At 33.6% G+C, this 13,671-nt stretch overlaps 1 protein-coding gene across 2 annotated transcripts; it reads right to left on the bottom strand.

The window, feature by feature from the left end:
* Positions 1 to 1,709: 1,709 nt before the first annotated feature.
* Positions 1,710 to 10,211, bottom strand: slc25a3a (solute carrier family 25 member 3a). 2 transcript variants are annotated; one of them, NM_200715.2, is made up of 8 exons: positions 10,168 to 10,211; positions 9,884 to 10,028; positions 8,640 to 8,767; positions 6,522 to 6,701; positions 6,270 to 6,451; positions 5,279 to 5,451; positions 3,844 to 3,954; positions 1,710 to 2,131 (listed from the first exon to the last, which is right to left on the bottom strand). In NM_200715.2, exons 2-8 carry the CDS (start codon positions 10,011 to 10,013, stop codon positions 1,968 to 1,970), a joined length of 1,068 nt encoding a protein of 355 aa, NP_957009.1. In that variant the 5' UTR covers positions 10,014 to 10,028; positions 10,168 to 10,211; the 3' UTR covers positions 1,710 to 1,967. The 2 variants fall into 2 exon arrangements, with proteins under 2 accessions (NP_957009.1, NP_001315501.1); NM_001328572.1 differs by having other exon boundaries at positions 10,132 to 10,211.
* Between the last annotated feature and the right edge of the window lie 3,460 nt (positions 10,212 to 13,671).

Below are 13,671 nucleotides of genomic sequence, written 5' to 3' on the forward strand. Positions count from 1 at the left end.
TCCAGTTTGTCTGATTTATAAAACCAAATGCGGTTTTCTCCAGCAGACGCAGTGTAATGCTGTGCTTTTACCACAATCCTGATGTCCCGCTCCTGCATTACTCACTCTGCAGGTGAAGGTGCATGTGGAGCCATTACACACTCAATGCTTTTACCGCAGAAAGGTGAAAGTAATACAAGCAAAGTAAGAGGACGCAAAACCACAGAGCCTTCATTTCTCAGAAATCATCTTCGTCGTAAGCAAATGGGACATAATGACAACAATAGAGCATGAACAGCCCGTCTTTCCCCTCTCAAAAACTCATATCAGCCCAGAAAGATGGTCATATGTGAAGCGAACGACCTCGCTTCTGCATGCCGTCCCCTGGTTTTTACAGCTGAAAACAGACTGGATTGAGGTTAGAGGTCTGCATTTTCCTGTTGCTCACATGAGAAGCTGATGAGGAGAGGAGAGCACGGGCTATTGTGACCCAATGACACTCTATTAGTCTCTGAATGTGACTGGAGAACGCTGGAAAACATCCACAAACGAAACTAATTAAAGCTGGATTCTAATCATGTGACGAGCAGGAGCTTCATCTTTATTTGTTTTTTTGTCAGCTGAGCTTCTATGAAATTAAATGTTTGAACTTTCCTTTTAATGACCATTCATTTTAATGTAGTTTTGAGTTATTTAAAAAATAAATAATAATTTTCTATTTTCCTTTGCGGGGCAATGTTTACACCTCAACTTTTCTCAACAGGTTTTTATGTTTGTAGTCTTTAGTCTTCTTTTTTATGTATTAGTTTGAAATCAATATACATTTTGAGGTGTATTTTGGTAATTTGTATTATTTTAAACCACTTCGTTTCCTCCGGGTGCTCCGGTTTCCCCCACAAGTCCGAAGACATGTGGTATAGGTGAACTGGGTAGGCTAAATTGACTGTAGTGTGTGTATGTGTGTAAATGAGGGTGTATGGATGTTTCCCAGTGATGGATTGCAGCTGGAAAGGCATTCGCTGTGTAAAACATGATGGATAAGTAGGTGGGTCATTCCGCTGTGGCGATTTATAAGGGACGAAGCCAAAAAGAAAATGAATAAATCACTTCATGTATTGATTTTTTTTTTTAATATTTCAACTTATTTTTTAAGTTAGGCATGTTAAGTTAGGTAAGTTAGTTATGTTAGGACAACATAAGCAGTTTTTTTTTTGTCTAAAATGTCTATTTTATTGTTTTGAATTAGTTTTCGCTTTCATTTATTTCATTTTATTTATGCTTTTATTTATTTTTATGAATTTAATAATATTGTTATGTGTTTTTGTTACTCTGATTACAATTTGTAAAAATTTACCTTTTATTTAATTTTTTTTAGGCAAAATGTTTTTTTTTTAAATCTAATAATAATAATACTTTATATTCTGTCAATATAATGCCAACATTAACAGATTTTTGCGTTTAAGTTTTACATCTATGGCATTTATACATTTTATATCACATTTATATAAGCCGCACTAATTAAAAAACTTTTTTTTATTGTTTTACTAAACAATATCAATGGAACTATGGTCTATCAAATCAACTAAAGCCTTATAAATGCATCTGTTGCATAAAAATAAGCCTACTTTCAAACTAAATCTAAAATATATGCATACAATACCCTAATAATTGGAAAATATTATAAGTTGGCCTTGTTTTGACAAAACACCTGTTAGCACACATACACGTTGTGATTTTATTCTTTAGTTTATTGAAGAAATGTTATTGAAAAGGTACTAATTTGGGCCACTAAATATGATTTAGTTTAAATATTCAGTCCAACATTCACCAAAGGAGAGACGAAACACACAGAAATCACATAAAAGGGACAGATGTGTGCTTTTCCCTAATACAGACAAACAGCAGCAGAGAAAGTCACCAGTGTGTGTGTGTGTGTGTGCCTGGTGAATGTGGAAAGCCCTGTGAGTTTTGTGCAGTTCCTCAGGAGTCTAGTAGTCCAGCAGCCCCATCTTCCTCTTGAGGGACTCGGGCATGTCTGGTGGTGGAGGACGCGGCAGGCGGAAGTAAACCTTCACCGAGTCGTAGATGAACCACTGCAGGGCCGTCAGCGTCCCGATCATGATGATCCTCGCGAACAGACCCTTCCACACGCCTGAGAACACAAAACACTCACTGAAATCACTGCTCTCGTGACAATACTTCAATGATAAACAGTGTGAAAATCCATCATTATTCTTTCGTCTCGAGGATGAAATGATGACGATGGAATTATGTTTTTTTTTATTGCCACATCAGCAACTTTAATATAGATAAATATCAATTTAGATAAAAACATATTACATGATGAAAGCAACTTCAGAACACAATAAGAGATAATCTAATAAATGAATAGAAAACATTGCATATGATTTTTTGTTTAATATAATATGACACAGAATTTAAAATCCTGTATTTTTGTAAAAACATCCAGCCAACAGCTCTCAGCATTAAAACTGGTCTAGAAGTGTTTAAATTGTATACTTATATTTTTATTATAATAAAATATGTTTTTGATCAGGGGTCTCCAACCAACGGCTGCGGGACATTTGTGCAACTGACGTCAAAAATTTTACGAGATTCGGCCCAACATAACCTATATTTTTGACTCACTATCATTGTTGTGCAGTCGCACATACACTTGTGGTTTAGTAAAAAAAAAAAAAGAACATGTTCAAGTAAACGTGTATATGTACATACTTTTCCCCTCTTTGTTGTAGTTTTACAAAAAAAAAAAAAAAATTATATTGAGAAGAATAATTGCCAGTAAAGTTACCCAAACTGCATTCTGCTGTCTTACGCGATCTGTTATACATTCGGTTAAGCAACAATTATTTGAGACAGAATAATAATTATTATTAATATGCCTATTATTAAACTGTAGTATTTTCATAGCTGTTTAAACTACCCCTTCAATATGTACAACAAGAAACAAAAATAAGGAGCTTTGATACTCTGTGGAAGAATATCTGAATGTATCAATTACATCATGTTTCCACTTTTTTCATGTGCTTGAATGTTAAAACGACTCTCTGATGAATTGTCAGTCACTGATGTGGTCCCCTGCCAATTTGAGTTTGAGACCCCTGTTTTGGATGGAGCTGTGTCTAATGGGAATAATTCTAAGAGCAACAGCTGCCTCTTTTGGGTATAAAGAGTATTGCATATTTCTTTTAGGTCTAAAGTAATTTATGGGTTATGTTTTATCTACTAACATTAAAAATAAAAAAAAGAAACTCAAATAAACAAACAATTAAAAAATATAAAAACAATTTTAAAAGGGAGGTTAATGCCTATACACTTCACTTTGGGAAATATGAGGTACTTCTATAAGTGTGTCACTTACTAAAATGTGTGGGCTATGTAATGGGGATTTTGTCTTTATTCTTATAAACTTTAGTCCACAAAATGCACAAAACTATATAAATAATACATAAATAAGTATCATTTCAGCTAGTTGCCAAGAAATCAATTTGTATGCATGTAAAAAAAAAAAAAAAAAAACTAAAATAACTTTTTCTTGACCATGAATTTTTATTATGTACAGAAGTCATTGACAGAATGATGTTTTGACAAATCTGTGTTTAAATCATGAATTTGTTTCATAATTGTCCTTCATGCTAATTTTTGTATTTTGTCATTTTTTAAAAATCATACATTTTTTGTACAAACAACAACAAACAAAATGACCCACTAATTTCTTCAAAGGTAAAATGATTACAGACTGTAGATCTGAACCTGTTTGTTTTTTTAACCGTATCTCATTGACAGCTGTTGTGTGCTATGTGTAGTGTGTATGGGTGTGTGTGTGTGTGAGCAGTCTCTTACCTACGGGCCCCAGTCTTTTCAGCACCTCAACAGCTGAACTGCCCTTCTCTTTGTTCAGTACCGACACCACCGAGTCAGCGGGATGAGAAACCACCGCACAGAACACCCCAGCTGAGACCACACACAACACAGGTTATATGATGTGCATTATTCATATCGTCTTTTATCTGACAATATATATACATATATGTATATATATATATATATATATATATATATATATATATATATATATATATGAGTGTATCTAAACAACATGTCCAAGCAAGCAGACAGAAAAATAGTCCTGCAAGATTAAAGATCTCTACAACCTTGAAGACTACAGACACACATTCAGTCTCGAGCAAGGGAATTAGGGAAATAATCTGGACTCTTTTATGAAAATTTTGAACGAAACGCTAACGCTCAAATCTGATTCAATTTATTATGCTAAGCTAAACTAAAAATGAACCACTCAGAAAAAGAAATTTGCTGAAGCTGGGTTTATGTAGGTTTCTTTAAGTCAAACTGAAGAATTTTTTCTGACTCTTAAGACCATTATGAATAAAATTTTAGACTTAGGTTTTCTAATAGCCCAGTTACGTCTGTTAATAGTTTTTGTCCTAATGGAAGATTATATAAAGAAATGTGTTGCCTTAGTTTTCTTTCCCTAATTATGGAACTTAATTTGGAGAATTTCCTTTAAACATGTCAGCTGTTTTAAATTGCATTTCTTTGCAATAAAAAGCCTAAATATGAAAAAGTTGTGTCGTGTGTCGGTCCTATAAGGTATCTTTACCTGCACATAGGTAAATTGAGACCTGTTTAAAATTATTTAAGACCTACAAGACAATACTTTAGTGAATTTAAAACTTTTTAAGGCCTGAAATCTTTTGCTTTTGAAATTTAAGACATTTTAAGACTTTTTAAGGCCCCGTGGATACCCTGTGAACGTATTAAAATGTGATTTAAGTCAACTGTTTAACTGTAGGAAACTTTTAAATTAAGCTTTTATCAAGTAAATAGTGTTCATGTAGGGCAGATTAAGAACATCTCCATTTTATCTGGATGTTTTAATGTTCGTAAAGCCTCTATTTTGTAAAGTTCAACATTCTTTTGCTGCGCATCAAAACTGTGTTGTTTGCCTTTACTCATTTGTGATAGATTAATAATGGAATTTGGCTATTGGGTTTCATATTTATACTCCTGTCAAACCAAAATATATTGAAATATATTTCACTACAACTGTATTTATAATCAATTGTTTTATTTAAATAAAAGATTAGCTTTCTTGTGACTTCACTGAATTAAAGATGCAATTAATTTTCACAGCATTCTTTTTTCATATTTACCAAGGGTGCCAATAATTTTGACCATGACTCCATATCTATGCAAACTTGCAGAGTTAGAAACATCTACGCATCTAAAGGCTCAGGCCTGTTTGCGGTTAACTTACCAATGTAACCGGCGACGAACGTGACCACCAGCTGCTCTGGTTTGGAGCACTCACTGCGGGGTTTGGGTACGACGTACTTGTACAGAGTTTCCACCGTTCGCTCGAAACAAGCAAACTTCATCATGGTGTAAGGAATCTGCCTCAGCCACAGCGGATAAACACCTTTATAGAAGCTGCACAGACAATAACATCATTAGCAAACACTAAACACACAGTCAGAGAGTCTTTAAAAAAGGGTTTAATGGGTAATGCAGTCAGCACTGTATATTGTACAGTTTGGTCAGTCTTAAATCACTGGTAAACTCCAGTCATTATTAAAAAAAGAAAACATTTTATATAACTAAAATAATAGGAAACTATATAAAAATAAAAAATTTAATGAATGTGTTAAGAAAGGTTTAATAATCACTTGAGATCTTTGCAGGAACACTTTCTATTTTTCTACTTCAATATGTAATATTTCATTCAGTGAATAATAATAAAAGTACCAAATAATAATAATTTGTAATTATTTGTGAAATGTACAAGGAATTGTATTGTTATTTTCTAAAAATTATGGGTTGTTTTAATAAAAGTTTTAAATATGGTGGATTAAATATGGACAAAATACAACCATTGCATTACATTTTTAAAACAATTTTAGTCAAAGATTGAACACATCTCACCCAAATTTGTGGTGAGCACTTTTAAGAATGTGCACTCTTTTACTTTTGTCTTCCTTTTTGTGCTGTACATCCCAGCTAAAACAGCTTCTCAAATACGAAAAATGCAGGACATGACTTGAATATTGTCCTCTGGAAATGACTGGATTACTGTGGCTTACTATTGGTCGGTCTTATGTGATTGACAGGTTGTCCCGCCCTCTCACCAGTACACAAAGAAGAGATGTATTTTCAAAAGAGGAGGTGAAGTTCTTTTCATTAAAAACTACAAGAGCACATAATGACAGTACTTTAATAATAATAAAGTGTCCATTTTGACAGAGACTCACGCATTCAGTCCCTCCTCGGCATGCATTTTTGGAGCGCACTCTCTCAGGGTGTTGGCGTAGCCGGGCTGCGTCTGAATTCGCACCTTGCACGCTTCCATAGGAGCCAGTGCAATATCAGCGAAAAACTCAGCGCTGGCAGAGGCGGCCAGATAAACGGATGTCCTCCACAAATAAGCATTCTCCTGTTTGCCAAACACAAACAGTTAGTGGGTGATCTACTGCTAAATTTAATATTAAGATGCCGACGCTCACCTCTCCGAGCATGTCATTGTACAGCGCCTTAAAGATTTCATAGAAACCAAACTTGCAGAGCCCTTGCATGGAGTAACCGATGAATGTAGGAGCCCAGCCTTTACCCAGCCCTCTGAAACCATCCTCTCTCAAAGTGACCGAGAAACCATTGAAGATGGACTTGTACTTCTCTGGGTCCACCTGGAAGACAAGATCAGTGTGTTTGTGAGTGTTCGGTAGGGCCAGAGGGAATCTGCAGACATTTTTTGGTATTTCTGTACAGAATTTTGGTAAAATCTGCGGATTTATGCGAAATGATTTTTGGAGTGTCATAACTAAAACCTTAATATATGAAATAAAAAGTAGTAACTTTTTAACTTGTATTTTATGTTTACTGTATTGTAAATATTGTACAATGTTTACTATATTGTAAATAAATCATAAATATTTTCATATTAGTCAATAATATTACAGAAATTAATTAAAAACCTGAATAAATATGAATTTACACAAATTTACACAAGTAAATAAACAATCAGTGATGGGCTAAAAATCTGCGCAGATTCTGTGTGGGCCTAGTGTTCGGTAATGGAGTTAGTCAAAAATAAGACCCCATTTTGTGTTTAGGTGCATTTAAAAGATAGTACAGTAAAAAAAAAAAAAAAAGTAATTATTTTCTTTATTATGTAGTTACAAACTTTATGAGATTCTTTCTTCTGTTTGACATCAAATATATTCTGAATAATGTTATAAACTGACAGACATTGTTTCCAATGAGTATTGAAAATATTACTATGGACTTCAGAATATCTTCTTTTGAGTTCAATAGAAGAAGAAACAAAATCAAACAGGTTTGAGATGAGTGAAGGGTGAGTAAAAGTTGACAGAATTTCCATTTTTGGGTAAACTATCGTAATATTTAACAATGTTAGGATGAGAAATGTTACTTTTGAAATGTAATACTCATTTAAAATATTGTTAAAAGACTATATTTGATTACTTTTCAACGGCTATTCCTTTTTAAACATTTAAAACAGAAAGGATTAACCTTAATGTAGTATTCAACACTGGTTACTGTCAGCCTTTCAAAAATTCTTTAAATTAAGATGATATTAAATTGATTTTAAAGCACAGCTGTCACGAAACAAGACTTAAGCACTTTTATTTGTGATCAATTCTGAGTTCTTTCCAGTTATCCAGTACAATTCTAACAGAAAAATAAAGTTTCTTACAAGATACAAGCAAGATTCTTTCACAATTTTGATTTCACATCAGACAATTGTGAGTTAAATCATGTAGCTCTGTGTAAAAAAAAGTAAGAATTATGTCATGTGAAGTCTTAATAAATGCAGGATAAATGCAATTTCTATCTCTCAAAAGTAAAAACAGCTTCTGAACCGAGCAGTCAGTAATTCCAGCTTTACTTCCTGCACAAACCTGCGCAGATTTATAACAAATTAGCATAATGCCTGCGAGGTTTTCAATACTTTTTTCATGAAGAACAACTGCATGAACCCTCACACTACTGTAACTTTAGCTGAGGCCTTAAAAAGTTTGGTTTGTGTAGTTGGTATGTTTAAAGAAATAGTTTACCCACAGCTATAAATACTATTTATTCACATCCATGTAGTTCCAAACCATTAGGAGTTTATTTATTCTGTAGAACAGCAAACAAGATTTTCTGGAAAAAGCTAAAAACTTCTTCAGTAGGAAAAACAAATACCATGGAAGTCAACGGTTTTCTTCAAAATACCTTCTTTGGTATTTAACTGAAGAAAGAAACTCAAACAGGTCTGTCAACAGTGAAGGGTGAGTAAATTATGACAGAATTTTCTGTTCTGGGTGTACTACCCCTTTAAGATGACACTGTTTTCTGCTTAAGAATCCACTTTACATGCAACTCTGAAATGACTTGATAAATATGGTATCACAGTGTTAACAGTGCAGAGAATTCAGATATGGTAATGATTGCTTGGTTTTTGAAACTAAGTGACAGACCAATCACAGCAGACTGGGCCCTCTTTCTGACCAATTAGAGTATTATTTGAATCGCTATTCAATCAATGAACCAGCCAATTCAGACACTATGAGGGAAAAAATGGTGATGCAATACATCTGAGAAATAGAGATGAAACACACCTGGATGCGGCATTTAATAAGGTCGAGGGGCACGACTGCTGTGTGTGTGAGGCCGCAGCTCAAAATCCCACCAAAACCGCAGAGGGCGTAATATTTATTTGAGCCATATTCACAGCTCACTTCAGCATCTGAGGGTGGAAAACACACATTAGATATCAACAAAATTTATTTGAAATATCTTTCAGTATCTCTGTGTGTGATACAGAGACAAAAATAATTAAAACGTATGCCAAACTCTTAAAAACAAAGGTACATTGACAGTTTTGTGACATTTAAGTAAATTTTAATGTGTTTGGAGAAATGAAGTGAAATTAGATGCAGGTCAAGATCACCAAGCCTAGCTCTCTTGACAAATATTATAAGTTTAAAACAGATGTCGAAATGTCAAATTTATAAACCATTTTAGGCTTTTTTTTTTACACCGTAACTCTAATTAAAAATAGTCTAATGTGTCTTTTATAAGTGCAGCAGACTGACAAGCACCAAAACAGTTGCATTCATCAAGCAAAACTACTGTATATGACTGCAGAATAACTACTGTAGTCCACAAACAATTTGGAAAGCATTTATGATGCTGTTATATAATTTTGTCTGCATTTAACTGTGAAGACGAAATCTATCAGCATGCTATTTCTTTTCATTTCCTTCGGCTTAGTCCTTTTATTCATCAGCGGTCACCACGGTGGAATGAACCTCCCCTGTTATTTCAAATTTCTCTTTTTTTGGATCAACATTTAATAGTCTTTCACATTCAGGTGCAATCTTTACTTGGAAAAAGGCAACTAAGAGTTAGCCGGCAATGAAGATAGGGTAAAGTCTATTAGCCAAACGTCTAATCCTTGTGGAGGAGCTTAATTCTTTACCAATGGAATGACAAGCATTTGAATAGAGTTCATTTTAAAAACGGTAGCATTATTTCAGTAGGCATTAAAACAACACCAGAAACCATTCTAAACATTGTACAAAACATACAATATTAATGTCCGTAAAATAACCACCAACAAGCAAATAACCTAATCAAACAATACACAAAACGAAATACCAAACAATAAAATTAAGTAACAAAGTAACAACAAAAGTCAAATAATTCAAACTAAATAACAAATAAAGCATTTAAAAATATTAAATACAATCATTACAAACAAATAAAACATTATATATAAAACAAAAGCTGAAATATGAACAAAGCAAACCCTGACAAAACAAAGCAAAGAACTGAATTCACAAAATAAAGAACATCCTACCGTCATAAGATGCTGCAGCAAGTTTGCGCTTTGTCTGCTGTTTCTCATGCTGCTGGTCTGTTTTAATGGAAAAAAGCGGAGCCTGGAAAGGATTCGACCGTGCCAACTGTGTTAGAGTGTTTGGGTACATTTTTACCAGGGTTTGCTGCCAAAACACACAGGTGATGATTAAAACCACACACAAATTAGAAGTTCCTTTGCAAACATTCCTCAGAAACACTACAATCACTTATCCATCAGTTAACTACCTCCAAAAACGCATGCTATAATGAAGGTTCACTCACTTGTTGGTTGTAATGCACTGGGTGCATGGACGACAGGCGGATCTGAGACATCAAATGACCTCAGACTAAATCACCATGACCTTCTGTGACGTCACTACACTGAAAGTTCACTTCAGCTGTACCATAACACCACGATGCTACTAGGGGCCATCCTGGCATTTATAAATAACACTGATTTATAAAAAAATAAATAAACACATCTCCATAGGTTTTGTTAGAAATATGTCAAATCAAATTGTAGTAAGTGTACGGTTGAGCTCATGGGAGCGCGTGTGAGCTCATTACGCACAGCAGTGGCTGGATTAAGCCGATTAAACTCAATGAGACGGTCTATTCCTGGAGCAGAGCAGAGTCTTGTGCTGTAAGATCCTGTACAAGATCAGCTTCAGGTCAGACTTCCCAGTGTCTCTGTGTAGAACTGTAATATTAACTGTTAAGGCACTACATAGATTTAGGGCAAGTTGGTTTAACCCAAAAAAGATTGTATAATTCACTCACCCTTGATGTATGACTTTCTTCTTTCAGATTTCAAACAGTTGGAGTGGCTTTAAATTTGATCCTGGCTCTTCCGTATTGTATAATAGTGTTGTGTAGCTTTTATTCTGAAGCTTACAAAAGAGCCTTAAATAGTAAAAATCTATCGATGTCTGTTAGATGTAACTTTGACATCAAGGTAGTTTACAAGTATTGGAGGGATACAAAATCAGAGTAAATTGTATTTGAAGATGACATACAATTTTAAAAATTATATTATAATACTTTTGTAGGGCGCATCATGGTGGCGCAGTGGGTAGCACGATCGCCTCACAGCAAGAAGGTTACTGGTTTGAGCCTTGGCTGGGTCAGTTGGCGTTTCTGTGTGGAGTTTGTATGTACTCCCAGTGATCGCGTGGGTTTCTTCCGGGTGCTCCGGTTTCCCCCAGAAGCCCAAAGACATGCAGTATAGGTGAATTGGGTAAGCTAAACTGTGTGTGAAAGAGTGTATGGGTGTTTCACAGTGATGTGTTGCAGCTGGAAGGGCATTCGCTGCGTAAAACATATGTTGCATAAGTTGGCGGTTCATTCTGCTGTGGCAACCCCAGATTTATAAAGGGACTAAGTCAAAAAGAACATAAATGAATGACTGAACAATACTTGTGTCATTATGTTAGTGGTCAAGAGCATCAGGGTATGGATGACAAATGAATGGCAAGGTTTTGTAAACAAATGAGTTTGCATTTTTGATTTCATTTTGACAAAGCGCCCACTGGCCGGCTCAAACAAATGTGGTTGAGCAAAAAACTCAAGCTTCTCTAAATTTTGGGGTCAATTTCATTATTTGGGGAAGTTAATATGTAATCAATGAATGTACTAGTAATAGATTCATGCTATTAGTATTTATTAAATTTTTTTTAAAGATGCAAGCTTAGTTTTCTGTTATCCTAGTGCATTAAAAAAACAACAACTCCATGTCCATGTACCAAAACTGTCATAAAAATAGAATAGAATTATTTTTTCTTCACCAGCATCAGCTCTTACCATGATTATCAAATTTCAGAATTGTTACCCTTTAAATGCTAGTTTGTTTACAAAATTGTCCAGGTGGTTATGATTTTTTTAAAAATATTAGTTGTTTTCCATATACTGAATACTAAGCAGCCTTTTTTGTTAGTCTTGTATGCATAAATAATAAACAAAACCCTTTTAAAACATTCATATCATTTATGTAGTGATAGATTTTATAAATCTAATGAATACACAGTAGCTAAAGATTAAACTGTAGTAATTGGAAAAGATACCTTATCAACTGTTATTTAAAGAAAGTTTGTATATAGTTTTGGAACAAGTGGAGGATGAGTAAATGAAGACAGAATTTTCATCAACAGGAACATAGACTCTTTATTAAGAGAAATGTGATAGTAAATTAGATGAAACATATATACTCACTCAAACAAAATGAACCAGTCAGATAAGATGCATGATAGGAAGTAAACCACTTTATTATATTGTACTCTTTCATAAGTACCTTAACCTCCAGTTTTATCCTACAGCACCTTATAATGTAAAATGTGTACATTTTCAGAATAAAAATAAAAAAAAATCTCAAATGCATGTCTCCAAAGCAGAGTAAAGGTTATAATAGGGTCATAATAACTGGAATTTTACTCGTTGTCAAGATCTACTCGTGTAATAAGCTCTAGCATGATTAAAAAATATTTTTTGGTTACAATAAGGATTTATTTGCTAGCATTAATGCATTAAAAGACCTAACAAAGAAGATTTTTGCAGCAATTATTTAGTTTATTAGTTCACCCAAAAAAAGGAAAATTCTGCCTTAATTTATTCACATTTAATTGTTTGTACTTGTTAATTGTTAGATTTTTTAATCTTTTTAATTAAGTTCTGTTACAACAAAAGATATTTTGAAGAGTGTTGAAAGCCTGTAACTATTGACTTCCCCAGAATTTGTTTTTCCTTATCAGGGTTCATACACATTTTTACTACTAAAATTCCATAACTTTTCCCAAGACTTCCAAGTAAATTTTTATGACCTAATGTTTCATGTGATGTCTACATAGGCATGGTAAAAAACAATATATGTTAAAATTTATTACAGCGTATCATAAAACAATCTATTTAGTTTCAGCTTACAATTATATCTACATTTAAAGTCAGAATTATTGCCCCCCCCTTAGAATTTTTTTCTTTTTTTTAATTTTTCCAAATGATGTTTAACAGAGGAAGGAAATTTTTAGCCTCTTTAAACAAATTTTTTCTGATAGTCTACAGAACAAACCCACCATTATACAATAACTTGCCCAATTCCCCTAACCTGCCTAGTTAACCTAGTTAAGCATTTAAATGTAAGTTTAAGCTGTATAGAAGTGTCTTGAAAAATATCTAGTCAAATATTACTTACTGTCATCATGGCAAAGATCAAATAAATCAGTTATTAGAAATGAGTTATTAAAACTATTATGTTTGGAAATGTGTTGAAAAAAATCTTCTCTCTGTTAAACAGAAATTGGGGAAAAAAATAACAGGGGGGCTAATAATTCTGACTTTAACTGTATTTAAAATTGATTAAGATACCGCACTAATGTGATAGTATTTGACTGGCCAAGAACAGAAAAGTAGTAAAGACAACTAACCGATATTCAAGTATACAGATATCCATTTTCTATGACTTTTCCAAAACTTTGTTGGTTTTTCTGATTTCCCAAAACTTTTCCAGGCCTGGAAAATGCCATGTCAAAAATTCCATGACTTTTCTAGGTTTTCCATGACTGTATGAACGCTGTCCTATGAATGTCAATAGTTACAGGTTTCCAACCTTCTTAAAAACATCTTGTATGTGCAACAAAAAAAAAATGATTTGGAACAATTAAGGATGAGTAAATGCATTTTCATTTTTGGATGAACTATCTCTTTAAATATTAGCAGAAATTTTCATAATGAATTAACTAATGATAACTTTTGATCTTAAATCTACATTGGCAAATGCTTTAAACAACACTAAGATTA

The sequence above is a fragment of the Danio rerio genome, chromosome 4 (genome assembly GCF_052040795.2).
Source record: "Danio rerio strain M-AB ecotype USA chromosome 4, GRCz13ab, whole genome shotgun sequence".
In the NCBI taxonomy this organism is placed as follows: Eukaryota; Metazoa; Chordata; class Actinopteri; order Cypriniformes; family Danionidae; genus Danio; species Danio rerio.